Source organism: Delphinapterus leucas, chromosome 9 (assembly GCF_059928025.1).
Source record: "Delphinapterus leucas isolate spDelLeu-1000000601 "Yukka" chromosome 9, BTC_Dleu_Yukka2, whole genome shotgun sequence".
NCBI lineage: Eukaryota > Metazoa > Chordata > Mammalia > Artiodactyla > Monodontidae > Delphinapterus > Delphinapterus leucas.
In genome coordinates this window covers 96,325,951-96,353,442 of record NC_143137.1, presented here as the reverse complement: position 1 = coordinate 96,353,442, position 27,492 = coordinate 96,325,951, and the positions used below count along the sequence as shown (strand labels likewise).

At 52.7% G+C, this 27,492-nt stretch overlaps 1 protein-coding gene across 2 annotated transcripts in view; it reads left to right on the top strand.

Moving 5' to 3' along the window:
* Positions 1-27,246, top strand: part of GCK (glucokinase) — a 56,245-nt gene extending 28,999 nt beyond the window's left edge. Inside the window, exons 3-11 of one of the 2 annotated variants that reach the window (XM_022593078.2) lie at positions 16,356-16,518; positions 17,100-17,254; positions 18,272-18,391; positions 20,069-20,164; positions 20,353-20,452; positions 23,502-23,685; positions 24,821-24,976; positions 25,527-25,760; positions 26,018-27,242. In XM_022593078.2, coding sequence (XP_022448786.1) covers positions 16,356-16,518; positions 17,100-17,254; positions 18,272-18,391; positions 20,069-20,164; positions 20,353-20,452; positions 23,502-23,685; positions 24,821-24,976; positions 25,527-25,760; positions 26,018-26,162 — 1,353 coding nt within the window. In that variant the 3' untranslated portion in view covers positions 26,163-27,242. The other variant, XM_022593077.2, reaches the window with a different exon arrangement.
* Positions 27,247-27,492: the final 246 nt, after the last annotated feature.

Here is a 27,492-nt window from a genome sequence, read left to right as displayed (position 1 = left end):
GGAAGGCAGCAGCTCTCTGCACGGGCACCTGTGTCTTTCCACCTCTAATGTGGTTCCCTGACTCTCTTCAACTTCAACTGCTACTCTTCTTTTTTAAATGACGATATAAAATGCATACAGTAAAATTCACCTTTTTAAGTGTACAGTCATGTAACTGCCATCACTGGCGAGATACGGAATCTTCCCATCACCCAACAGATTCCCTCCATCCCACCTCTTTTTCTTTTTAATAAATTTTTATTGGAGTACAGCTGCTTTACTATGTTGTGTTAGTTTCTACTGTACAGCAAAGTGAATCAGCTATGCATGTACATAGATCCCCTCTTTTTTGGATTTGCTTCCCATTTAGGTCACCACAGAGCACTGAGTAGAGTTCCCTGTGCTGTACAGTAAGTTCTCATTAGTTATCTGTTTTATACATAGTAGTGCATATATGTCAATCCCAATCTTCCAGTTCATCCCACCCTCCCTTCCCCCACTGGTATCCCTACATTTGTTCTCTAAGCCTGTGTCTCTATTTCTGCTTTGCAAATAAGTTCATCAGTACCATTTTTGTAGATTCCACATATAAGCGTTAATATACGATATTTATTTTTCTTTCTGACTTACTTCACTCTGTATGACAGTCTCTAGGTCCATCCACATCTCTGCAAATGGCACAATTTCGTTCCTTTTTATAGCTGAGTAATAGTCCATCGTATATATGTACGGCATCTTCTTTATCCAGTCATCTGTTGATGGACATTTAGGTTGCTTCCATGTCTTGGCTATTGTAAATAGTGCTGCAGTGAACATTGGGGTGCATGTGTCTTTTTGCATTATGGTTTCCTCCGGGTATATGCCCAGTAGTGGGATTGCTGGGTCATATGGTAGTTCTATTTGTAGTTTTTTAAGGAACTCCATACTGTTCTCCATAGTGGCTGTATCAATTTACATTCCCATCAGCAGTGTAGGAGGGTTCCCTGTTCTCCACACCCTCTCTAGCGTTTATTGTTTGTAGATTTTTTGATGGTGGCCATGCATCCAGCCTCTTGGTGTCAGTCACCTCCTCCACTCCCAGACCCTGGAAACCACTGGTCTGTTTTCTGTCCCTTTGGTTTTGCCTTTTCTATATAAGTGGGATCATTGAGAATACAGTGTTTTGTGTCTGTCTTCTTTGACTTTGCATCATGCTGTGCACATATCAGCAGTCTGCCAGTCCTTCTTACCTCTCCACAGCGGAGCCGTGGTCCACTGCAGGGATGTGCCATGTGTCCATTTATTCATTCACTAGCTAATAGGCATTTGGGGGGTTTCCAGGTTTGGCTACAATGAATGAAGCTGCTGTGAATATTCAATTACGAGCTTTTGTGTAGACTTGCGTCTTCATTTGGTGGGATAAATATCTAGGAGTGGTGCCAGGTGGCGTCAGGTGGCAAGTGTATGTTTAACCTTGGAAGAAACCACCAAACTCTTTTCCAAAGTGGGCTGTACCGTTTTCATTCCTAGTATTTGAGGGTTCCAGTAACTTCATGTCCTCCCCAACACTTGCTTTGGCCATCTTTTAACTTCTGTTCGTTCCGGTGGGTGTACAGTGGCAGAGCGCTGTGGTGTTAATTGGCATTTCACTGGTTGACTAATGAGGTACATATTTTCATATGCTTATTGGGCATTCTTTGTGAGGTTTTACAAATTGGGTTATTGGACTTCCTTGGTGGTCCAGTGGTTAAGAGTTCGACTTCCAATGCAGGGGGTGGGGGTTCGATCCCTGGTCGGGGAGCTAAGATCCCACATGCCTCGGGGCCAAATAACCAAAACGTAAAACAGAAGCAATATTGTAACAAATTCAACAAAGACTTAAAAAAAATGGTCCAATCAAAAAATGTTTAAAAAAATTGGGTTATTGTCTTCTTATTGAGTTGTAAGAGTTCTTTATATGTTCTGGACACAAGGCATTTTATCAGACATGGTTTTGCCAAAGCGGTGAGAGTAAAGCTACAGGGATCCTATTAGGAACGTGGAAACATGTTTCTATGAACAGGGTTCACAGCCTTCTGCTCCCACTGCTGAACCCTTGGGCAACAGCCCTCACCCATCACTGCAGACTTCCTGTGATGACACCCCAAGCTCGTCTGGGGCTGGATAGCTCAGTGACTAAGAGTCACTGAGACAGAATGCCTGAGTTTGAACCTCATATTTGCAGGGTGATAAGAGTAAGTAACTTACCTTTCTGTGTCTTGATGACTGTACCTGGCACAGCACATAAACAGCCATTATTGTTGCTGTTGTTTGTTGTTGGTATTTTCCCAGCCCCATCCATCCCACCTCTGCCACCTCATCTCCCTTCCCCCTGTCCCCCTGCTCTCATAAACCATCCGGCCTTCCACTGTCTGCAGGACGCAGTTGAACACACAGCCCCAACTTTTGGGCCCCTCACATACTGTCCCTGCCTGCCAATTAAGTCTTATCTACTTATCATCTCATTAAATAAGCATTTATTAAGACTTGTTATGGGCCAGGCCTTGCACTGGACATTTCCATAGCCATATGAAAACAACAGCAGCAACCACAAACAAACAAAAAACCTAGCAGGACCTGGTATTCTTGTTAAGGGAAGCTCTTTGACATCTATTAACATTTCTTCTATTTTTCTCCATCTGGTCAGGTTTTTCTTATCTTCCTGAGTCAATTTTGATAATTCATATTATTTGGAAAATTATCCCTTTTCTCTAGATTTTAAAAATTTATTGAAGCAAGTCTTACACATAACTTTCATAAGACATTTCAAGCTCCTCTTTATCTGTGGTTATGTCTCTTTCTTATCCCCGAAGTTATTTATTGGTGTCTTCTTTTATCCTTGATTAGATGACCAAGTGTTTGCTATTTTATTGGTCTTTTTAAAGATCTGGGTTTGGGATTTCTTAATCAAGTTTACTATTGTTTTTGTTTGCATGCTTTCTGTACAATTTGTTTCTGCTTTTATCATTACTGATTCCTTTATTCTTAGGTTTACTTTATCTTCTCTGTGTTGGGGATTTTAAGACCTTGAGAGGAATGCTTTGCTCATTGATTTTCCATTTATTTTTTTGTGAGTGCCTTTAAGGGCATGAATGTTCCTTTGAGTATTGCTTTGGCTATTACCCATACTTTTTTTTTTTTGGCTGCACTGGGTCTTCACGGTTGGGTCTTAGTTGCTGCATGCAGGCTTTCTGTCGTTGCGGCGAGTGCAGGCTACTTTTCGTTGCGGTGCACGGGCTTCTCATTGCGGTGGCTTCTCTTGTTACGGAGCACAGCCTCTAGGCGCGCGGCCTTCAGTAGCTGTGGCATGCAGCCTTGCGGGCTCTAGAGTGCAGGCTCAGTAGGTGTGGCACACAGGCTTAGTTGCTCCGTGGCATGTGGGATCTTCTCAGACCAGGGCTCAAACCTGTGTCCCCTGCATTGGCAGGCAGATTCTTAACCACTGTGCCACCAGGGAAGTCCCTACCCATAATTTTTATTTTCGGTACACTCATGGTTATGCATTTCAAAGGGATCTGTAACCCAACTCAGATTACCTCTTTAGCCCAAATGCCATTTGCAACAATCTGATTTCCTGGGTGTGCCCTCTGTGCATGTTGTTTCAAGCCACTGTAAGTATCTGTGTTTCTCCAAATGCCTCTGACTTTGTCCTGTTGGCCCCTCTATCTGGAATGTTCTTCTCTGCTGGCCGCTTCCCACTCATGCATTAAGGGCAGCAGGAAGCAGTACTGAGAAATCCTATTCTCCAGAAAACCCCATCAGTCTCCTTCATGTTCCCCCAAGACTCTGTAGCTCTGCCAGTATCAGTCTGTACTTGTTACTTGTTTGTTCCTTCTGCTAGATTGTAAGCTCCTTGAGAACTAAAACCTAGTCATTTTCATAACCTCATATTAAGCACAAATTAGGTGCTTAATAATGTTAAATAAACGAGTGATTCAGTCCCCTCCCAAGCTCTATTTTTGCTCATTGGTGCTATCATTCTGAGTATTAATTAGGGCAAGCTTAATTGCTGTAACCAACACCAAAACAGGAAATGGGTCTACAGAGCCAAATTGTGTTTCTGGCTCATATGATAGTCAATGCAAGTGTGAGCTGCCTGAGAGGTTGTCCTCTACATGGTAATCTAGGAATCCAGGCATCTTACATTTCTTGTCTCCACTGCCTCCTAAAGCTTCCTCCTCATCAGTGTGATGAAGCCCGCAGAAAGGTAAGAAAGAATCTAGAAAAGCCACTCTGTTTGAAAGCCTGGACCAGGAAATGGTAGGCTCACGCAGGCTGGTACATCTCTGAGCAAGAGAGGCTGAGAATACAGAGTGGCTGGCCAGCCATGCACGTGGCGTTGTTATCACAGCGGGCAAAGAGGACATGGATTTTGGCCCACAGCTGGTAATCTCTACCACAGTCCACGGGTACCCTTCTTCTTACACTTAGAATTCACATTCATCCCTCCCCAAAGGTGATGAGCCAAGATCCCACACAGTCCTTGTATCCAGGGGGAGATGCAGGCATCTCCACCAGGTGCAAGTAATGCTGAGCACGGTCCCATCGTCTGGGAAGGAAAGATGAGTCACCATCAATCCTTCCTCCTTCCCTCCAGGACCAGGGGAGTGGGCAGAGTGTCCACAATCCAAATTCCTATTGGGAAAGGGGAAGAATGGAAAACAAAGAAGTGACATCCATAGTGATGATGAAATCTCACCAGGCAGGGACTGGGAAGACCTTGCCCTGGTGGGGACATGTTCCTCCGTAGGACTCCAGTTCTGCCCTCTGGGGGAGACTCTGCAGCCCCAGGGCCCACCCTTTGGGAGATTCTTCTTTGACCACTATCCTCTATGATGTAATACCCTTTCACAGCCTACTTCTTTCTGATAAAGTTTGGGGGCCCAAGGATTATCTTGTGGCTTAAGCAATCAAAAGGTTTTTCAGGGCTTCCCTGGTGGCACAGTGGTTGAGAGGCCGCCTGCCGACGCAGGGGACACGGGTTCGTGCCCCGGTCCGGGAAGATCCCACGTGCCGTGGAGCGGCTGGGCCCGTGAGCCATGGCCGCTGAGCCAGTGTGTCCGGAGCCTGTGCTTCGCAACGGGAGAGGCCACAACAGTGAGAGGCCCGCGTACTGCAAAAAAAAAAAAAAAGCTTTTTCAGGCCAAGTTCATGGGGGGGGTTAGCAATACAATTCCTCAGAAACTTAGGGCATCGCATCTATTTGCTAATAGACAAATGGTGGCAGTAACTACAACCAAAATCTCTCTCCTCGACATGGTTTTTATGTTGTCTTTCTTCTTAGTCCCTATTCCCCTCTTAGTGGCATCCAAAACAACAGATCACAGTGAGAATTAGTCTTTGCCACAGGGCTGAGACCTGTTGTTTACAGAAATGACTGAACGGGCCTTCTCAAAACCTTCTTCAGGCTTATGTCCAGTTTGGGGCAATCCAGAAGTAGATTTCCCTCACCCTATTCATAAGCCATATCACATCCATGTAGTGTGCAGGGCGCCTGCTGGTAAACATTGTTGAAAGAATGAGTGAAGGTGCAAGGGTGATTGGTGATTCCATTTGGGGCAGTAAAAAACTTGCTTTTACCATAAAAATAAAGAGCTTGTTAGTATTCTCTCTTTTATTATTGTGGCAAAACATGTAAAACATTAAATTAGCCATTTTAACCACTTTTGAAGTGTACAATTCAGTGGCATTAATTACGTTCACAATATTGTACAACTATCATCACTTTTTCCAAAACCTTTTCATCATCCCAGGCAGAAAACTCAGTAACTCCCCATTCCTCCCCACCGTTCCCTAGGTAGCAACTATTCTACTTCCTGTCTCTATGAATTTGCCTATTTTGATTTTTTTTTTTTTTTTTTTTTTGGCGGTACGCGGGCCTCTCACCGTTGTGGCCTCTCCCGCCGCAGAGCACAGGCTCCGGACGCACAGGCTCAGCGGCCATGGCTCACGGGCCCAGCCGCTCCGCGGCATGTGGGATCCTCCCGGACCGGGGCACGAACCCGCGTCCCCTGCATCGGCAGGCGGACTCTCAACCACTGCGCCACCAGGGAAGCCCCTATTTTGATATTTTATGTAAACAGAATCATACAATATTTGTCATTTTGTGTCTGGCTTATTTCACTTAGCATAATGTTTTCAACATCCATCCATGTTGTAGTGTGTCAGAACTTCATTCCTTTTTATGGCTGAATAATATCCCAGTATATTTAATAATACTTTTCTTTCATCCATTCATCTGTTAATGGAAAGTTAGATTGTTCCTACCTTTTGGCCACTGTGAATAATGCTACTATGAAGATTAGCATACAAGTATATTTTTTAGTCCCTATTTTTAATGCTTTGGGGAATATACTTTAAATACTTTAGGAAATTGTTAAGCCATTATTTCTTCAAATACTTTTTCTGCCTCCTTCCATCTCTTTTCTCGTCGTGGAACTCCTACAATTCTTACGTTGGAATGCTTTATGGTGTCCCACAGGTCTCTCAGGTTCTGCTTATTTTACTTCATTCTTTTTTCTGCTGGGCAGATTGGATAAGTTCAACTGCCTCATCTTCTTGTTCACTGACTCTTTCTTCTGCCTGCTCAAAACAGCCCTCTAGCATTTTCTTTTTCTTTTTTCTTTTTTTCATTTTAGCTATTGTACTTTTCAGCTCCAGAGTTTCTATTTGGTTCCTTTCTATAATTTAAATTCTAGGGAATTGTCATTCCCTGTTTTTTCATACACTGTTCTTCTAATTTCCTTTAGTTCTTTATCCATGGTTTCCTTTAGCTCATTGAGCATGTTTCACTTAAGTTTTTTGACTGGTAATTCCAATGTTGATTTAATGTGTTTGACTAGTAAATTCCAGTGTTCAGGTTTTCTCAGGGATAGTTTCTATTGATTTTTTTTTTTCCTGTGAATGAGCCGTATTTTCCTGTTTCTTTGGATGCTTTCTAATTTTTTGTTGAGTGCTATATTGTGGTAACTCTGGAAGTCAGATTCTCACCCTCTGTAAAGATTGGTTTTGTTGCTTGTTGAGGACTGCAGTTGTTCATTTGTATAGTGACTTATTCAAACTACTTTTTTTTTTTTTTTGGCAAAATCTGTATTTCTTGTTGTATATGTTCACTGAAGTTTCTGTTCTGATTTCTCTGCAGTCACCCTGTGACCTGACAGAGAAATCCTTAAATGTCTGGGTCCAAAAAACAAAACAATACAAAAAAATTTAAACTGTTATGTATGTCTCTTTAACTCTTCTGGTAAATGCCACCAGGGAGGCTGCTGTAGCCTGAGGAGGATGAAACAAAGGCAAGCTCTGTACTGAGCCCTCAGGGAACCACCAGATCAACCAAAATACACAGCCCAAGGTCCTGACTGCCCAAGGAACACGGGTGCCATTCCCATGGCCATGGTGAGGAATGGGGCTGGTAGCTGGTTTGTGTCCACTACTCACAAGCCATCAGCAAACTCTCCTTTCATCAAGCACTCCCCTGGTTGCTATAAGTGTCCAATCAGGTTTATTTTGATCATTTTTTTCTAGTGTAGTGGTTGTTTTCGTGGAGAGACTCATCTCTGGAACTTCCTACTCCACCATTTTCTGTGATGGCATCCTCTTTCCAGACAATAAGCTTCATTGATTTACTGTGGGAGTGGCATCCAAGAGGCTGTGCCACCTGTCTGTCTCCTTAGAACACCAAAATAATCAGCAGGCATGGGGGTGGGGGTTTGGATTAGGACCTGCTATAGATCTAGAGCTTTGGACGGCCTGTATTCTAAACTCTGACCCAGGGGCTAAAGCATCCTTTGGTAGTAAAAATAACTACAAATTATTGAACAACTTGTATTGCCAAGAGTCTTATCTACATTATCCCATTGAATCTCCTCAATAGCCCTGTGAGGTAGGTAAGTCGTTACCTCCACTTTACTGGTGAGGAAGCTGAGGCCCAGAAACTAAGGGACTTGCCCAAGTCCTACGGCCAGTGAACTGCAGTTTTCAGACTCAGGCTGGTGACCTCGTGTTCCTGTGTCACCCCAGCGTTATCCTGCCTTCCTTGCAGGGGTCCTGGATGGTCCCACAGCCTGCCTCCCCCTCCCCAACCAGTGTGCAGGACACTCCCTGTTCCTCACCCACCCTCTTCCCCTACCCCTCCCATGGCCACAGCCTTTAGGCATCCCCCTGAAACCCGGCCCCAGGCCTCCAGGCCCACCTGCCGTCAGAGGCTGCACCATGCCATGCAGACCTTGGTGGCGGCTGCTGTCCCCAGCCCCACCAGCTGACGCTGAGGCCTCTGAACATCTCCAGCATGGAAGCAGCTCCAGAGGCTGTTTCTGGACCCTCAGCATGTGCTTGGCCCTGAAGGAGCCCTCCCCCTCTAGTCAGGAAGACTAATCTTCCAGTACACCTGGAGTCAGGCTGGGCTGTAGGCAAATCCTGGCCAAGTCACTAATGGCTGTGGTATCTTGGAACTCCCTTAACTCCCACGGGCCTCAGTTTCCCCACATTTAAAATGACTGCCCTGGGCTTGCAGGCCAGTTGTGATCCACATAAGCATCTAGCACAGCAGCCAGCACGTGGAAGCCACTGGGTACTCACCAGCTGTGGTTATCATGACCCCAGCCCACTCTGCTGTCTCTTATCTCCTCTCCCCATTGCCTCTATCCCTGACATGGCCACATTGCCTGACACCCTCTCACCACCAGGCCCCTGGCCTGCCCTTACACAAGGGCACAGTGAGTCTCCAGTCAACCCTGCTGTAGGCAAACACGTGCAACACCATGCTGACCTCCAGGCCCCATTGCTTCAGGTCAGGGAGTGCCCACACTGTTGCCCAGCTGGTGCCGAGGGCCGTCAGGCCATTGGGGAGGGGCTGGCATCTCCAGATCCCAGCCCCACTTTCTTTCCCACTGGAATATGGGGGCCGGCAATTTGACACATTTAACTCTGAGCCCGCATCCTTCAGAGTCTGGGCATCAGAGCCTCTGTGCAAAAATAGCAGATAAGGCCCAAACTTTTTATTTTTTAACCTGATTTTAAACCAGTACTCCATTAATACACATTCATTGCAGAAAAACTTAGGACATACAGATAAGCAAAGAGGAAAATTAAGTCACTCATATTTCCATTATCAAGATAACTACTATTACCATTTTTCTGTATTTCCTCCCATGTGTATATTACATATAATATACATATACATGACAAAAACGAATCATGCTATATTTTATAACTGTTTTTTCTATTTGTCTTCTATTGCTATGTAAAAAAACTACCTCGAAATTTAGTGGCTTGAAAAAACAAACCTTTATTATCTCACACTGTCTCTGTGGGTCAGGAGTCCAGGAGTGGCTCAGCTAGGGTGCTCTGGCTTGGTGTCTCTCCTGAGGTTTTAGTCAAAATGTTCCCTGGGGTGGCATCACCCAAAGGCTCGATGGTGGCTGTTGCATTGGCTCCCAAGGTGGCTCGCTCACCTGCCTGGCAAGTTGGAGATGCCCATTGTCAGGAGGTCTCAGTTTTTCTCAGTGGACCTCCCAATACAACCTGAATGTCCTCATGATCTGGTGCTGGCTTCCCCCAGAGTAAAGAATCCAATAGAGAGAAAAGCAGAAGCCTCAAAGTCTTTGATGGCCTAGCCTCACAAGTCACACTCTGTCATTTCTGCAATAGCTTATTAGTAACATAGGCCAGACCTATTCAGCATGGATGGAGCCTACCCGGGGGGTTGAATGCAAGACATGGGGCTCATTGGAGGCCCTTTTGGAGGGTAGCCACCACATTCTCTTTAAACAGGATGTCGTGAGCATCTTTCCATGCCAATAGAGTCAGATCAGTCTTACCATTATAAATGACTGCATATAAATGTAGCATAATTTATTTAGACAATTTCCTAAGGTTGGGTGTGAGGATTATGTCCCATTTTTGGATCCTAGAAAGAGTAACCTGGAACATCCATCTCCGAATTTGTCAGATTATTTCCTAGAGATAAATTACAAAGAAAATTAAATCATGCCTGTCAGTCAGCTCCTTGAGCAACCGAGAGATGTGGGTACCAGCTGGGACATAGAGAAAAGTCCCTCTGGCCCTGCTCTCAGATGCCCACATCCCTCCCCCTGTTGAGTCGGGAGCTCATTATCTGCTGAGACACCCTAGCCCATTGTTGTGCAGCTCTGGGTGTTTCGGGGGAAGTCTAAGCAGAAACCACATTCACTCAACCTCCTCAGGACAACCCTCCTTGAGATACTGAAGACTCTAATTATGTCCTGGGCATCCCTCTGGAGCCATTGTCTCTGAGGCCCTCCCTCTCCTGGCCCCTCTTCTCTGGACAGGTCTATCCCTTGCTGCAGGGATCCTTGACCCCAGCCCAGTGTTGACCCTCTGGGGTCACTCCCTCACCTAAACAGGAAGCAGTGAGACAGGGCACACCTCTTGTGGTGGGAGCACAGGAGAGCTGGCACGATGCATGAGAGTCTGGCTCCGGAGGATTAACTAGTGTGGGGAAGTGGGGCTGTTGGACGCCTTCCTTCCTGCCCTCACAGGTGCTGGGGAATGCAAGGAGGCGGCCCCAGGGAAGGGCTCTGGTGAGGGGTGCTTGCTGGTCAAAGTGCAAGCCAGAGAGGACACTGGAAGTCCAGCAAACAAGAAAGGGTCCCACTGATCTCTGCCCAGCCCTGTCCTCTCCCACGTCCCAGAGGACAGAGTTGGAGGATTTTGATTGTCTTCTCAGGTGCTATGTGCCTAGACCAAGAGAAGAGCAGCTGCTTCTTGGCCTGGCTGGTGCAGAAGGCCCCCAACTCCAAACCCAGGGGTGAGCCCTGCCCACCCTGTGCAAACAGCGGCTCAGAGCCAGGGGCTGGGGGGACAGTGATCTGTCACATGTGGGTTTAGTGAAGCCCTTGGGGCTCTATTTTGGGAAGGGGATCAATCATGTCAGGGGCTTCCTCAGGGATGACCACACTGGCCATTGGTGGGAGAGCCTGGCATCCTGTCAGGCTACCACTCCCCAGCCCCGCCCACTCCCGAGCTCTTGCTCGTTTTAGCAGGGCTCGGCAGCTTCTGGCAGGTCCAGGCAGGACAGGTTCACTCCCGGGCAAGGAGCTGGGAGTGGGGAAGGGGGGTGGCTCTCAGAGCGACCTCTGGCCTGGATTTTGCAGACCCAAAACCCAAGGATGACCTTCCCAGCCTTTTGAGGCAGGTTTTGACGATTTACAGTTGAAGACCCCTGATGAAAACAAGCATTTTCTACTTGGTGGGGGCAGATGGCCCTGGGTGGGGGTGGGGCCAGTCATCAGGGTGGTGCCCGCCTCCATCTGCTCCCCCTCACTTCCCCACCCCTCCCCTCCCCACCCCACCTCCTGGCCCCACATACCACCATCCCTCACCCCCACCCTCCAGTCCTGCCTCTGCCCAGGGCCTGAGCCTGGCTCTCAATGACCCAACCGAGGTCTTTCGTGCAAACCCCCCCCCCTTAACCAATCCTGCCAACCGATCCTGACTGGCCACACGGCAGGGCTCTGAGGGCTCAGGAGAGGAGCGGCCCAGGAGGTCCCTGCCCTCTGCAGCCCTGCTTCACGAGGAGCCTGCCTTGCTCAGGGCCTCAGGCCTGGCCTCCCAGCCAGCAGCCTGTCTCCCCTCCCAAGTACAGGACAGGCCCCAGGTGAAAATTAGCCAGGGATCCCCGTGGTCCAAGACCAAGCCCAGACCCTTCGACCTGCATGGGGCCAGCCCCTCAGCAGCCCCGCCCTGTCTGCCCGGCTCTGCAACGTGCTTTCCTGACCTGAGCAGCGTGATGACTGCCGCCCTGGCACATCCAAGGACTGGAGTGCATATAGAACGGTTCTGCCCCCTCCGCAGAAACTCTGGGCAATGAATCCCCACCCTGGTGGGCTGAAGGCATGGGGCACCACCCCACAGCCCTCCCCTCGTGGCCCTTATCACCCCTCACTCCAGGCAGGCCTCGTCTGCCCTTTTGGCCCTGTCTGACCCGGTGGCGGTAGGCTGAGTCTTTCAACAGCCAGCTGCTGAATGCTCTCTGCAGAAGCCCTGGGCGGCCTGCGCAGGCAACTCCCCGGCTAGGCGGCCCGTGCCTGCACGGGTGGGCCTCAGACTCCCGGCCTGCAGCCCAGCCCTGCGCCTCCGCAGACAGGAGTGTCTCTACCTCCCCACAAACCTACCTTTTGGCGCCTCAGAGAGATGGCGATGGAGGCCACAAGGAGCTGGGTCCAGACAGCTTTGAATCTGGTAAGGGTCGCCCCAAAGCCAGGGCAAGTGGTCCCCAGGGCCACGGCTGGGGCAGGTTCTTCCTGTGTGGGTAGGGCAAGTGGTTTGGTAGAGTGGAGGTTACGGGGAGCTCTGGACCCCTTGGAAGGAGGCGCAGAGGTGCGGAGGCTAAGAGGCAGCTGGTCCCTTCCGATACCCACTGTCCAGCCTCTCCAGGAGGGGTCTCCAGGGACGGTGTCTTCTACGGGACTTGTTCCTGGGGCTGACAGTGCTAGGCTGTCCCCTGTGCTCTGGCCTCACTATTCAACTGCTACTTGGCATCCATCTCCCCTTGGCTAACAGACACGCCAACGTGCCTGCAGAGACCAGGCGGATTTCCCCAGCCCAACCCACCCCTTCTCAGTCTGCAGAACATCCCCTCCTAGCGCTCAGCCATCAGTATGAGGACAGTCCTTAAGGACACGGGTCTGGACAAGGCCATGGGCTGTACAGGTTGGAAGCAAAGTAGGAGGGGCCAAGCTGGTTGGGCAGGGATGACGGGGGCTGGTGGGGCTCGGCTGGGGACACCTGCCCCATTTATGCCACAGTCAGTGTTTTGGGACCCTGCCCCAAGGGCTCGGGAAAGATGGCAGGACATCCTGTGGGGCTTGTATTTGACAGATGAGGAGACAGGGAAAGGTCTGAGAGGGCTTCCCACACCTGCACAGCAGTGGATGGGCCCCAGAGGGCCAAGGCATGGGGCCCCTGGGCAAACGCTGGGTGCCCTGTGGGCTCCAGAACCCATCCCAGTGTCCTGGAGGGCAGTATGAGCCCTGCGTGGGTCCAGCTGCAGCCATGGGATGGCTGTGTACACACAGTGGGTGACCCTGGGCTAGTTGCCGCATACTCCTGGGGAAGTGTGTCCCCAACCTGCCAGCTTCAGACCCTCCTGGAGAATCCCAGGAGAGCCAGGATGGGAGGACCCCGGAGAGCCAGAGGGCACTGGGCAGTCTGGCTCTTCTCCTGCAAAGCCCCGGGCCGGGGCACCAGAAGCCGGAGTCCTGGGGGGCTGTGGCACTGTCAGATGGTGGCAATGGCCCTGCCTGGAGAGTAAGAGAGTTGCTCAGGGAGGAGACCCCCTCCCACCATGTTTGGGTGCAACCGTGAGCCCTGATGCTGTGTCCTGTGACCTCCTGGTGAGCAGGCAGGGGTGCAGCTATGGGGGCAGGGCTGGGGGGACAGGCTCTGTCTGTGCTTTGTTCTTCTGTGACCTGGGGGGGACAGGTGGCTTCTTGGGGTTCCTCAAGCAGCACCCCGCAGTTCCTACGCTGCTCGGCAAGACCTTTAAGCCAGCTTGCACGGACACCCAGCCTGCGCTCAGGGAAGGGCTGGGCAGCCCAGCGGGGTAGGGAGGGGAGGTGGGCTCAGAGCCAGCACCTGGGTTCAAAGCCAGCTCTGAGCATCTAGATCTGTGGCCTTGGAAAGGAAGTGGAGATAATAAAATGCTTGGGTTCCAGGGGGATTAAGCGTAAGGGAGAACTGGGGATGCCCAAACGGGGCCTGGTGCACAGTGCCTGCTTCTGTGGATGTTGCCACAGGGTCTGTGAGGCAGGCCTCTGCCCCGTGACTTGAACCCAACTGGCGTCCGCCTAGACATGCAGCCTTGGGGGTAAGGTCGGAGTGCCTCCTCTCAGGGTTGCAGGCTAACTGTGGTGTCTGCAGGCCCCAATGCACCCGAGAAAGGGGCTCGCACCCACCATGGAGGACGCTCCCCACGGCCACAGGGGAGGGTTTCTGGAGGCCCGTGTGAGCCTGTGGCCGCCTGGAGTGTTGGACTGCAGCCACGGAACCTTCCAGCACCCTTCCCAAACTCTGCCCACATGGGCCTGGACACAGAGGGTGAAGCCATTGGGTCACAGCCCCTCATGAGTCCAGGCTCGAGGCCGCTGGCTGGGCTGCCATGACGGAGAGGGAGGGGATGGAGCCCAGTGGGGCCTGCGGGCTGGACCTCTGCAGGATCAGCATCGCTTTTGTTAAGAGCCGTGATGTCTTACAGTTCTGTTTTGGGAGAGATGCCGGGCAGCCTCTTGAGGACTTCTGGCAGCGGCCCTTGAGTGCATGGCTTTGGGTGCTGGCCTCGCTCTGTGTGCTGGCTGCAAGTGGCTGCATCTAGAAGATGAGTGGATGCCAGCCCCGCCCCCGAGCTGTGCCAAGGATGAAAGAAAGGCAGCTTGTGTAGTGCACTCACCTCAGAGCCTGGCGTATTGGAGGGATTCAGCGAATGTTAATGTTACTGTTCCTTCCTGGCGCATTTTACTTGAAAGTGTGTGAAAGAAACAGAGACGAGGCCAGGCTGTAGGCATGGGTCTCTGAGGACAGCCTGGATTGTTTCACAGAGCGTGAGGGCATCTCTGGGGGTATGTCCTGCCAGGACGGCCTTGGGGTGGGCTGCACCCTCACCCCATCTGGGGCTGTAGCTCACCCCAGAGCTGCAGAATGGCTTAGCAAATACTGGTGTTTGACTCTGTGTGTCTTGTCGTAGACTTTGTCAGCCCCATCCCTTTGTGACCTTCCCTGGGTTTAAATTCTAAGTGTGAGGTCTTGGTAAGAGAATTCGCTCCTAAGTAAGGATCTGTATGCATTAGGAATGCTTTGGGCTGCAGGAAACTAAAGACCTGACTGACTGTGGCCTTAAGTGATTAGTATCTATTCCCACAACCGGCACTTGGAGGTGGCTGGGTCCAGGGTTGGCTCAGCACATCAGTGATGTCATCAGGGCTGGGCTCACTCTGTCTCTCTTCTCTGCCATCTATAATATGCTAACAGCCTTTTCTCTTCAGCCTTGTCTCCTCGTGGTTCAGGATAGCTGCTGCAGTGCCTGTCAACACACCCTCATACAGCTATGTTCACAAAGTTAAGAGGCGCACTGACCTTCCCAGAAGGCCCCCCTCCTGCTAAAATCAGGCTTCCCTTCACCTGACACTGGCCAGAACTGGGCCACATGCCCATCTCTAAACCAAGTCACCAGCAAAAGGGGATAAGATAGCTGGGCTTGGCTTAGCCCAGTCACGGGCTGTCCCCTGCGCCTCGGAAGGGGCTGTCTTCCTTTGATGTGATAGCTCCCCAGGCCCCCAACAAAATGTGGGCTCTAAAAACTGAGGAAGAAGGGGCAAGCAGCTCTGTTGTCTCCTGATTGGAATTCAGAGCATCTCCACCCCCCGAGCTTACATGGAAAACTACCAGCGAGAGAGTAGGAGTTTTTTGAAGAGTGGACGCACGGCTTTTATTCGAGTAGCCTCCCTTTCCTTGTTGGTCCAAATATGTAGGGAATCAAAGTGGTCTTCTCTCCATGAACACGTGCTGTTGTGCAAAAGGGAAAGGGCAGCCACACCACGGTCCACACGCAAGGTCAGAGCAGGGTCCCTGCTTCCGGGGCACTAGTGGGCATGGGCACGGTGTTTAAGCCCAATGTCATGCCACCATGAAGGGATGAGCAAGCGGCCACTCCCCTAGAGGGTGCAGGAGGAGAACCCAACCCAGGCCGTCCACACTCACGGGAATGGTGGTATTGAATCTGAGCTTTGTGTACCAGCCTCCCTCCTGTCAATGTATAGGGACCTCTCCTCCCTCTGAGGGCCTCAGCGCCTTCCAGGCTATGGACTGCCATGCTTTAGTCCACCAGACACCTCTAACTAACTTTCACCTCTAAGTAGTGTGTCTTGACCATCACTTATGAACATGTGTACGCACTGGCCCACTAACTCCCTTAGCATAGATTCCTAGAGCTATAATGACCGGATCTTTTAGACAGTAACGCCAGCTGCCCATCGCCCTCCAGGCGGGCTCCTCCAGCCCGTGTCTCACTCACTCTCCTGGTTAGCGCCTCCCTCCTCCCCTGGATCAGGGGTACAAAGGGAGGTGCCATGTCTGCCCTCTGCCCCTCACCCTCCAACACGCCCCAAGCTGCATTTGTTTGGAAACTGGCGTTGGAACTTGCTGTCTTCATTTTTCAACTGGTTGTAACTGTGGTAGTTTGAAATGATGGGCCATCCTGGACCCAGGGTCAGGAGGCAAAAGGAGACCGTCGGTGTGTGGGGGAAACACACACTCTGTGGTCCCCCTTCCCCATACTGCACAGCCCCTCGTCCGCCCAGCTGTTCCCCATCTCCCTCCCTGTGCAGGTGGAACAGATCCTGGCGGAGTTCCAGCTGCAGGAGGAGGACTTGAAGAAGGTGATGAGGCGGATGCAGAAGGAGATGGACCGAGGCCTGAGGCTGGAGACACACGAGGAGGCCAGTGTGAAGATGCTGCCCACCTACGTGCGCTCTACCCCGGAAGGCTCAGGTACAGCGGTCCAGGGTGGGGCAGGGATGGGACTCACATGGGAACCATCAGGTCCTCATCCAGAGGTGGCTCTCCCCTGGCCCCAGCAGGGAGAAGTGCCCCAGGCCCTTCCTAACAGCCCTGACTGTCCCCAGCAGCCCCGAGTCAGCTCCCCAAAATGCTGTGCCCCAGACACCAGCCAGGTCTCACCCTCTGCTCCGCTGGCCCAGTCCTGGGGCCTTCAGGCTCACTCTGGCCTCAGGAAACTGGCTCTCTTCATCTCACAATGAGAAACTGGCTTCCCACAGTCATTCGGGGGACTCCCAGCCCAATCCTGAGTCTGGGCCATTTTTCTAGGTCTTCAGGTGGGCCCTGGGCTGGGGGCAACTTCAGCCCAAGACAAGGGATTCCTGCTGCCTTCCCCAGTTCGCCTTTGCCCTTTCCACAGTTTATCCTGGGGTCCCCCAGATGTCTGGCATCGGGGGCCCCTCGTCCAGCTCTTCTGGTCCCCCCACCATGCCTTCCCCTCCTCCTCTCCCAGTCTTGGGGGCTCCTGCCCAGCGGTGCCCATGAGACTGATGTGCTTCTCTCTGTGGCTGCAGAAGTCGGGGACTTCCTCTCCCTGGACCTGGGCGGCACCAACTTCAGGGTGATGCTTGTGAAGGTGGGGGAAGGGGAGGAGGGACAGTGGAGTGTGAAAACCAAGCACCAGATGTACTCCATCCCCGAGGACGCCATGACGGGCACTGCTGAGATGGTGAGCAGCTCGGGCTAGGGCTTGGGGGGCCAGAGACCTCGGTCAGGACCACCCAGGATCTCGGAGCATGGCTAGTCCTGGTGGGAGGGCCCACCTGTCCACCAGGGGCGGGCGGAGCTGTGGGCCCAGCCTCAGGGGACCCTGCTGCAGGAGGAGGAGGGAGCTGAGAGGCTTAGGTGGATGGCCACTGGGTACGGCCCCGGAAGGTTGCACCCCTGCCCAGTTTCCCAGAAGGATCTGGAACAAGGCAGGGCAGCCAAGAGAACACGCTGGTCCAACAGGCTCGCAGCCCATCGTTCTATCTCTACCCCACATGTCGCCCTCACCCTCCACCAGCGTGGATGCCAAGTGGCATGACTGCAATGCTAATATCTGACCACGGGGAGGACTCGGGAAGGACCACAGAAGTAGGATGAGCCCTGGGCGGAGGTGGGGAGCAGCCAGAGCCAATCCCCGCGAGGGGCAGGGCTTCAAGGTAGGAGGCCAGCGGCCGCCTGGTCCTTGCCGCAGCCCCGCATGCCGTGGGTCTGGGCGTGGAGCAACGCTGGCGCCCACCAGGGAGCTCGGTCAATCAGCAGGGCACTCTGTAACGCCCAGGTCTGTGGATAGGCCTTTGTGAATGGGGTGGCAGCTGGTCCTCGCAGGCCCAGGGCTGGGGTGGCCTGAACACTTGGAGGCAACAAAGCATACTCTATGCTGGAGTCAGAAATCGTAGTTATCGCCAGGGATGTGCCTCTGTCCAAAGCCTGAGACTGGACTCCACTGGGTCCAGCCGGGAGGGCCAGGCTAACAGAGCACAGCTGGGCTAGGGACCAACCCCGTCGTCCTGGCGTTGCCCTGTCCCGAGGGCTGCTGTCAGCGGGACTGTGGCATGGAGCGGGGCTCAGGGCCTGAGTCCCGACAAGCAGTGCGGAGGCCACGCTCTCCTGGGGCCCTATGGCTCAGCAAGGGCTGAGGAGCGCCTCGGCAGGAGGCTCGCCGCTGCCGCTGATGGCCTCCTCGGTGTGCATCCTGCAGCTCTTTGACTACATCTCTGAGTGCATCTCCGACTTCCTGGACAAGCATCAGATGAAGCACAAGAAGCTGCCCTTGGGCTTCACCTTCTCCTTTCCTGTGAGGCACGAAGACATCGACAAGGTGGGACCAGGTGTAGCGTGGGTGGGGGGAGGTGGGTGGATGGACGGACAGACACCCCAGAGAAAGGCACCCGTGAACTCTGCCCTGCGCTGCCTTCAAATGCAGCTCCCATTGTTGGGAAAGAGCCTTGGATTCAAACTGCCTCCATCACTTACCTCTCGTGAGACTCTGGGAAATGATCGTATTAGCTGATTCTTACTGTTTGCCTCCCACAACCCTATGAGGCGTGCGTATCACCCCCATTACAGGTTAGGAAAGTGAGGTGTAGCAACTTGCCCATGGTGGGAAGTGGCGGTGCTGCGGCTCAAACTCAGGCAAACAGGCTCCAACACACCTGTGTGTCACCTCTATGCTGTACCGCTGCCTGTGGCAGAGGTGGCAATGTGCCGGGGCTGAGGGTCTACCCTGCCTTCCAGCTGGCAAGTTAGCCTGTCACAGTTACACGCACACACACACGTACATGTAAATTACACACACACACCAGTTATGCACGCTCACATAGACGTGTAAATTATACGTATGTATGCACATAAATTATACATGTGAATTGTGCACATAAATGTATGCACGTCACATATTTAAATTACACACATGCATGCACTCATGTCGATTATACGTACATATAAACACATAAATTGTACATGCATATTTTATGCATGCATAAATTATACATACACATATATACACAGGCCAGTTATATATTCATATATACCTACACATGCCAATCATACATACATATATACATGTAAATTATACATATCAAGTGTACATACATATAAACGTGTAAATTACGCATGCATATTTACACGTCAAGTATACATGCATGCATATATGCGCATGTCAGTCATACATATATACACATTCACAGGTCAACGATACATACACACGCACACGCATTTATTATACATACATATATACATGTGTGTGTAAATTGTCCAAACATATGCACAGTTATACATAACACACAGGGCCTCTGGGTCAGAGAGAAAGCCAGGTCAGTACTCCTGGCAGAAGCAGTAGCAGGAGCAACGTCTCACATTGCTTTTCCAAGCCCCAGTCCCCGCTGGGCACTGAGGGCCAGGTGGGACCTTCACACGCAGAGGGTGCACACAGGAGAGGAGCCCCGATCTTCTTCTGGCTGCACCCCTCTGGACCTCATCCTCACTCCGGGATGACGACCCTGGGCTTAACTACACAAGCATTCTTAAATTGGCTGGGACCCAGCCCTGCAGAAATATGAGATATTGGTAGAAAATTACCTCCAACACTTCTTGAACTTATACGGCTGCTTTGAGCCTCAGTTTCCTCAGCTTTAAAGTGGGTGCACAGGGACTTCCCTGGTGGTCCAGTGGCTAAGACTCTGCGCTCCCAATGCAGGGGGCCTGGGTTCAATCCCTGGTCAGGGAACTAGATCCCACATGCCAAAACTAAGAGTTCGCATGCCGCAGCTAAGGATCCCGCATGCCGCAACTAAGGATCCCGCATGCCGCAACGAAGATTCCACATGCTGCAACCAAGACCTGGTGCAGCCGGATAAATAAATAAAAATGAATAAATTAATTTAAAAGAAAGGTTAATTATAAAGTGGGTACACATCCCTGTGGTCCGAGTTAGCTCCTGTCCCTTCACGCCTGCCCCCAGCATCCAGCAGCCACTGAGGCCCCCCTCTCCCCCCAGGGCATCCTTCTCAACTGGACCAAGGGCTTCAAGGCCTCAGGAGCAGAAGGGAACAACATCGTGGGGCTCCTGCGAGATGCCATCAAACGGAGAGGGGTGAGTAGCATCTGCACCTGCCCCTACCCTGGGCCCCCTCCTCCTCCCCTCCTGTGGGGAAGCCAGGGAGGGCTTTCTGGGCATCCCCCCAGGAAGGGGTCTCTGCCTTCTGCGCCTGGCTGGACTGGCCTGGAGCAGGCTGAGAACCCCCCCAGCTCCATCACCACTGCCTCTATGCCTCTTGGCAGGACTTTGAGATGGACGTGGTGGCGATGGTGAACGACACTGTGGCCACGATGATCTCCTGCTACTATGAAGACCGCCGGTGTGAGGTTGGCATGATTGTAGGTAAGGATGCGCCCCCTGGCTGACCCAGGGGCCTTGGCCACCACCAAAGACGGGGCCGAGGCTTCCCGTCTTCAGCAGGCTGCACACGGCCTCTGCGCCAGTCATGGACCCCAGAGGTGCTGGAGCCCAGGGTCTTAGGGAGCAGCAGGGGTGTCCCGGAAGACAATACACCAATGTACATTGGTATTGGGTGTACCAATAAACAGGTGCTGTTTATTGGTAGGAAGCATTTCAACACTCACAAGTCACTGCCTCAGATGGTGTACCAGCTCACGTCCACCTGGCCCATCGGGATTTAATTAAATCACCTTATCTGGTAAGTTGACCGACCTGGACAGATTTGTCCAAGTGGAAGAGCATAAACCAGAGTGGTGTCATCCCTCCCTGGACAGTCTTACCACACCCCGGGGCAGCCGTCTGCCCTGCTCGAAGTGGAGGCAGGTACCAGGAAAGGAGGCAGCACTGGCCCCAGTGGCCCTTTCCCACCAACCAAGGGCCTTTCCCAGAAGTTCCCAAGGCCTTACAATGAGTGTTTACTGAGGAGTGTTAACTGGACACACAGGCGAGTGGGTATTTCCCTGGTTCCCAGAAAGTCAGCATTAAATTTGTTTGCTTCCTCGGCCTCTTCAGGGCCAGCCCTGAGGGTTTCTGTGTTCTTAGGACCCATCTCCAATTGCATGCACATGGCCTAAGGGGCCGGCGACCTGCTCTCTGCCTCTCCTCTAGTTTCTCACATCTCCTTCTTCCATTCTCACCTTTTGGATGGGAAGTTCTTTTTTTTTTTTTTTTAACATCGTTATTGGAGTATAATTGCTTTACAATGGTGTGTTAGTTTCTGCTTTATAACAACGTGAATCAGCTATACATATATCCCCATATTCCCTTCCTCTTGCATCTCCCTCCCACCCTCCCTATCCCACACCTCTAGGTGGTCACAAAGCACTGAGCTGATCTCCCTGTGCTACGTGGCTGCTTCCCACTAGCTAGCTATTTTACGTTTGGTAGTGTATATATGTCCATGCCACTCTCTCACTCCGTCCCAGCTTACCCTTCCCCCTCCCCATATCCTCGAGTCCATTCTCTAGTAAGTCTGTCTTTACTCCCATCTTGCCCCTAGGTTCTTCATGACCTATTTTTTCCCCTTAGATTCCATATATATGTGTTAGCATACGGTATTTGTTTTTCTCTTTCTGACTTACTTCACTCTGTATGACAGACTCTAGGTCCATCCACCTCACTACAAATAACTCAATTTTGTTTCTTTTTATGGCTGAGTAATATTCCATTGTATATATGTGCCACATCTTCTTTATCCATTCATCCGATGATGGACACTTAGGTTGTTTCCATCTCCGGGCTATTGTAAATAGAGCTGTAATGAACATTGTGGTACGTGACTCTTTTTGAATTTTGGTTTTCTCAGGGTAGATGCCCAGTAGTGGGATTGCTGGGTCATATGGTAATTCTATTTGTAGTTTTTTAAGGAACCTCCATACTGTTCTCCATAGTGGCTGTATCAATTTACATTCCCATCAACAGTGCAGGAGTGTTCCCTTTTCTCCACACCCTCTCCAGCATTTATTGTTTGTAGATTTTTTGATGATGGCCATTCTGACTGGTGTGAGATGATATCTCATTGTAGTTTTGATTTGCATTTCTCTAATGATTAATGATGTTGAGCATTCTTTCATGTGTTTGTTGGCAATCTGTATATCTTCTTTGGAGAAATGTCTATTTAAGTCTTCTGCCCATTTTTGGATTGGGTTGTTTGTTTTTTTGATATTGAGCTGCATGAGCTGCTTGTAAATTTTAGAAATTAATCCTTTGTCAGTTGCTTCGTTTGCAAATATTTTCTCCCATTCTGAGGGTTGTCTTTTCGTCTTATGGTTTCCTTTGCTGTGCAAAAGCTTTGAAGTTTCATTAGGTCCCATTTGTTTATTTTTGTTTTTATTTCCATTTCTCTAGGAGGTGGGTCAAAAAGGATCTTGCAGTGATTTATGTCATAGAGTGTTCTGCCTATGTTTTCCTCTAAGAGTTTGATAGGAAAGTTCTTTAAGTCCACACCTAAACAGGAGCTCCAGGGGCCCTGGCAGTGCTCCCCTGGCTCTCTCCGGTTCCCCAAGACACCACCACCTGGGCTCTACAGCCGCTTGCCTCGGGCTCACCCCATCTGGAGCAGAGATGGCAGAGTGGCGCGTGGTCGCATCTGCCCTGATGTGCTTAGAAACATGTTTATGATAATCACCAAGCACTAAACATTGGGAGAAACCATATCAAAGTCTGGATTTCTGTTTTTTCCCCACAAAAACTTGGAAGGCCCGGCATCACTGGGCCTGAATTCCAGGCAGCTCCACTGCTGGTGTGAGGTTGGCATGACTGAGTTGCTGTCCCTGATGGCTTGAGGGGTGTGCAGTCACGTTCAGATTAAAGCTCTGCTGTCACCATTTTGAAACTCTCAGTTTATGAACAAAGGACCCCATGTTTTCACTTTGCATGGGACCCTGCAAATTACAAATTCCTTAGCCAGGCCCACCTGCAATGGCCCGTGTGCTGCTCCCAAGGGCCCATGCTGTGACATACTCACCTCTGGGTGCCCGCCTCCTCCCCACAACAGAGCCTGGTACAGAGGAGCTCAAACACATGCTTAGAAAGTACCAGAACACAAGGGTGGTGCATAGATATGACAAAATCATAACATCCCATACCCATCTCTAATTGGCAAAGCACTCTGACACATGTTCTTTCCCTCATTTCTCTCAACTACCTAGGTAATAGGAGTAGGTGTTACCAACCCCTCTTGGGGAAGAGGAAGAGCCCAGGGAGTTGGGCTTATCTACCTGAGGTCACACAGCAAACCTAGGTCTTCCAGCTCTTGGGAGAGCTGGTTTCCTTTGCTCCAGGGGATGTAGGAAGTGCTGGGGGTGGAGGGCTCAAGGAAGCTGGGAAGACAGGACCACACGGGGCTTCCTGCCGGGGGGATGCACCTAGCAGAGCGGGCATCCCAGGAAGCGCAGCGCCAGGTGCAGCCTGACGCTGCGGCCTCTCGCAGGCACGGGCTGCAACGCCTGCTACATGGAGGAGATGCAGAACGTGGAGCTGGTGGAAGGGGACGAGGGCCGCATGTGTGTCAACACCGAGTGGGGTGCCTTCGGGGACTCGGGCGAGCTGGACGAGTTCCTGCTGGAGTACGACCGTGTGGTGGACGAGAACTCCCTGAACCCCGGCCAGCAGCTGTAAGGACCGCCCCTCCCCCTCCCCACACGACGGCCCCGCCCCGCTCTGGCGGCAGATGGGGCCGGCCCGCAGATAATGGGCTTGTTTTTAAACAGCTCTGGGGAAAAGCAAACTGACAATCCCTTCGTAAGCTGGCTCTTCTCTTCCTTCAGCTCGTACGCGTGTGCCCCTCTGTGAACCGGGAACAGTGAGAGATGCCAAGGATTAGTCTTTAAAAAGAGGGTCTATGGGGACTTCGCTTGCGGCCCAGTGGTTAAGACTCTGCGCTTCTACTGCAGGGGGCGTGGGTTCCATCCCTGGTCGTATCCCACATGCCGCGCAGTGTGGCCAAACTAAGACTCCAAAAAAAAAAAAGAGGGTCTGTGGATAGATGAGCAGGAACCTCCCCGCTTCCGACAGGTGACCCCTGGCACAGGAAGGCTCTGAGACGCCCCCCAGCAACGTTAACTGGGTTTAGCCCAGAGTTCCCCAAAGGACAGCTCTGAACACGTTCACAGAATGAATCATAGTATTTTGGGGTATGCTGCGGGTTCGCGGACAGCTGGAGAGCCAGCCCTCACAGAGCTTGTCCTGAGTCAGGGCTCTCCTTTATCAGCCGCCTTCTGCGGCGCGCCAGGCACGTGTCCTCTCGGGCTCTCATAAACCTCTACTAGGTCGGTAGTATTCAGTGTGCTACAAGATGAAAATACGGAGGTTTACAGACTCTGGCGCCACCGGGCCAACTCCGTGGATTCCAGGAGCGCAGGGACCTAGGAGCCCTAGCGAGTGAGCAGAGGCCCGCCCAAGGCTGGTCACTGGCCGCTCTAAGCCTGAGCTCCCCCAGCTGACACTGGGTGATAAGAACAGCACTCGTTCCACAGCTGTGGGGAAACCCAAGTGGGCTCAGCGCAGGGTCCTCCCTGAGGATGGCCTCAGAGGGACTGAGCTGAGGCCCCACAGTAGAGCGTTCTCCCAAGGCCCCAAAGCCTCTGTTGATAAATGTGCGAACGGGCATGAACCCGGTTTTGCCAAGGCGGGGGGTGGTCACAGCGTCCCACATGGCCTCCTCGTGGCCGTGACAGGGGGTGGTGGCTGGCCTCTGCCTGATGGTGGGGACCTCCCTCCTGGGGGTGACCCGGCTGCTCTCTGTTCCAGGTACGAGAAGCTCATCGGCGGCAAGTACATGGGCGAGCTGGTGCGGCTCGTGCTGCTGAAGCTTGTGGACGAGAACCTACTCTTCCACGGGGAGGCCTCGGAGAAGCTGCGCACGCGCGGCGCCTTCGAGACACGCTTCGTGTCTCAGGTGGAGAGGTGCGCGGGCGCGCGGGGTCGAAGGGTGGGGTACAGGGGTGGCGTGCGCGGGGAGGGGTCCTGGACCCAGACCCACGGGGCGTGGGGGCGGGGCCCGGGCGGGGCTCAGAGCGCAGGGGCGGGGCCCCGGTGAGGTCAGGGGGCAGGAGCCCAGGACTTGGTAAGGTTCCGGGATGGGGCAACCGCGGCGGTAGTAGCCTTCAGCCCCCCAGGGGAACCCGGCGTCGGGCAGCTGACGGAGACCAGGCGTCCTCTCTGTGCTTCCCCACCCGCTGTGGACCTCGTCTCACTTCATCCACGCAACAGCCCCGAGGCGCGGCAGTGTCACCCACGTTAGGGCGGAAACCCTGGGTTTAGAGAGAGGAGTAATGACCACATTACTGCTGGTCCCTGGCGGAGTCAGACCCGCTCCGCTCGGAAGCCCGAGCCCCAAAAGCGCTTTGCCTGGGAGAGGTGGGCAGGGGGAGGAGAAGAAGCCGCCGCTGTGGGGATCGGGCTGGTCCGGGACCAAGCGACCCTCCCGCGACGCCCTCCTGTCCCCGCCCCGCAGTGACTCGGGCGACCGCAAGCAGATCTACAACATCCTGAGCACGCTGGGGCTGAGGCCGTCGGCCACCGACTGCGACATCGTGCGCCGCGCCTGCGAGAGCGTGTCCACCCGCGCCGCGCGCATGTGCGCCGCGGGGCTGGCGGGCGTCATCAACCGCATGCGCGAGAGCCGCAGCGAGGACGTGATGCGCATCACCGTGGGCGTGGACGGCTCAGTGTACAAGCTGCACCCCAGGTGGGCCCGCTCGGTCGTCTGCACCTCCCCGCCGGGTCCAGCCTCCCTCTTGTGAATTCGCCTCTTAAGGGCAGAGCCCCGGCATCGGTCTCCATCTATGATATGCAGGCCGAAACGGATGCTCTCCGAGGTCCCAAGGATTCTTAATCTCCTCGCTCCCCTAAGCCCACAGACTCAGGGGGAGGTTCCCCTTGGCTTACCCCCTGCCCTGTCTTAAGCGCGTTAACTAACCGCAGCCCCGCTTGCCCCCTGCTCAGCTTCAAGGAGCGGTTCCACGCCAGCGTGCGCAGGCTGACGCCCAGCTGTGAAATCACCTTCATCGAGTCGGAGGAGGGCAGCGGCCGGGGTGCGGCCTTGATCTCCGCGGTGGCCTGTAAGAAGGCCTGCATGCTGGGCCAGTGAGAATAAAGGCTGCAAGGCAAGGAGGAGGCTGTGGCCTGGTGTCCAGGGGACACACTTCCTACAGGTCCCTCCAACCTGGTCCAGTCAAGAGGCTTCTCCTTGTAAGGACCTTGGATGCCTCCCATCCCCGCTGTCACCCCAGGAGATGGGGAAAGCTTCTCTGGGGATGCGGTGAGGCCCTGAGCAGGCCTCGTCTCTCAGGGTCAGTTGGTAGGATAGCCCTAGGGCCCTGACTGGGTTGGGGGCTGAGATGAACAGGAATGGAGAACCCCCAAAGTACCTCACCTTTCTTGCTGCAATCAGGGGCCCAGAAGGGAGTTATTAACTCAGGATTTTGTTGCATTTCTGCACTGCTTGCCTCTTGGAGCTTTCAGCCTGGCTCAGCCCTTGCTCTGGGAAGGGGGTGCCCTCTGGACTCTACTATGGCCTGGCTTCCCTGGGAACCCAGCCCACATAGGGAGGCAGCCCTCATGACCTGGCCAGACCTAGACCTGGGCTCCACAGGGGGCCCCGGGGAGCTGCAGATCACCCAGGCCTGGGAAATGGAAGGGACCAGCTCCATGTTGGAGGCTGTGGGTACCCCGAGGCCTGGAGATGGCAGCCTTTTCCCTCCCATCCTGCCATCCCTGAGTGGTTTCTGGTTCTGGGATGGACCCTCACAGGAGGTACAAGAGACAGAGTCCCCAAAGCCCCTGCCCAGAGGGGCCCAGGAAGAGGAGGAGTCCCCCTACCCACAGACAGGCCTGGCAGCATCTCCGGGATCGAGTCCTTGGCTCCCACGGCGCTGGGCACTCAGAAACCCCAGCAGCACTCAGCACACCCCCAAGGGACAACCCAGGCCTCTTCCTTCTCACCAGACCTCCATGTACCACACCAACCTCTCCATGCCCAACCTGGGACTGTGTGGGTTTTTTTAATTAAAAGTTTTAAAAGTTTAGAACATGACCTTGTCCACCATTCTTTGATCTCTGTGTATAAGACTGTGTGACAATAAACATATAGACGTGGTCACGTGTACACAGACACTCTGCAGGCCTAGGCGTGTTTTGGAGTTTGCCATCCTCTCCACAGAGCTATGCCAGGGAGTGTGAAGAGTGACAGACCAGGCCTTAGGAACAGGAATGGGGTGGTGTGGCGGGGTGTGGTCAGAGGTCCTGGACTTGCCCAGGCCTCTGCCCACCAGCCTGTGGGATGCGGGGTGTGGTTCTGAGGTCTCCAAGAACTCCAAGGGAGTGTCAGGGAAGGAGTGGGGCTGCTCTGGGAAGGGGGATGGCTGGTTCTTGGGACTGGTCCTGCTGCAGGTCGGTCTCAACAGGGGATCCCTTGGAGC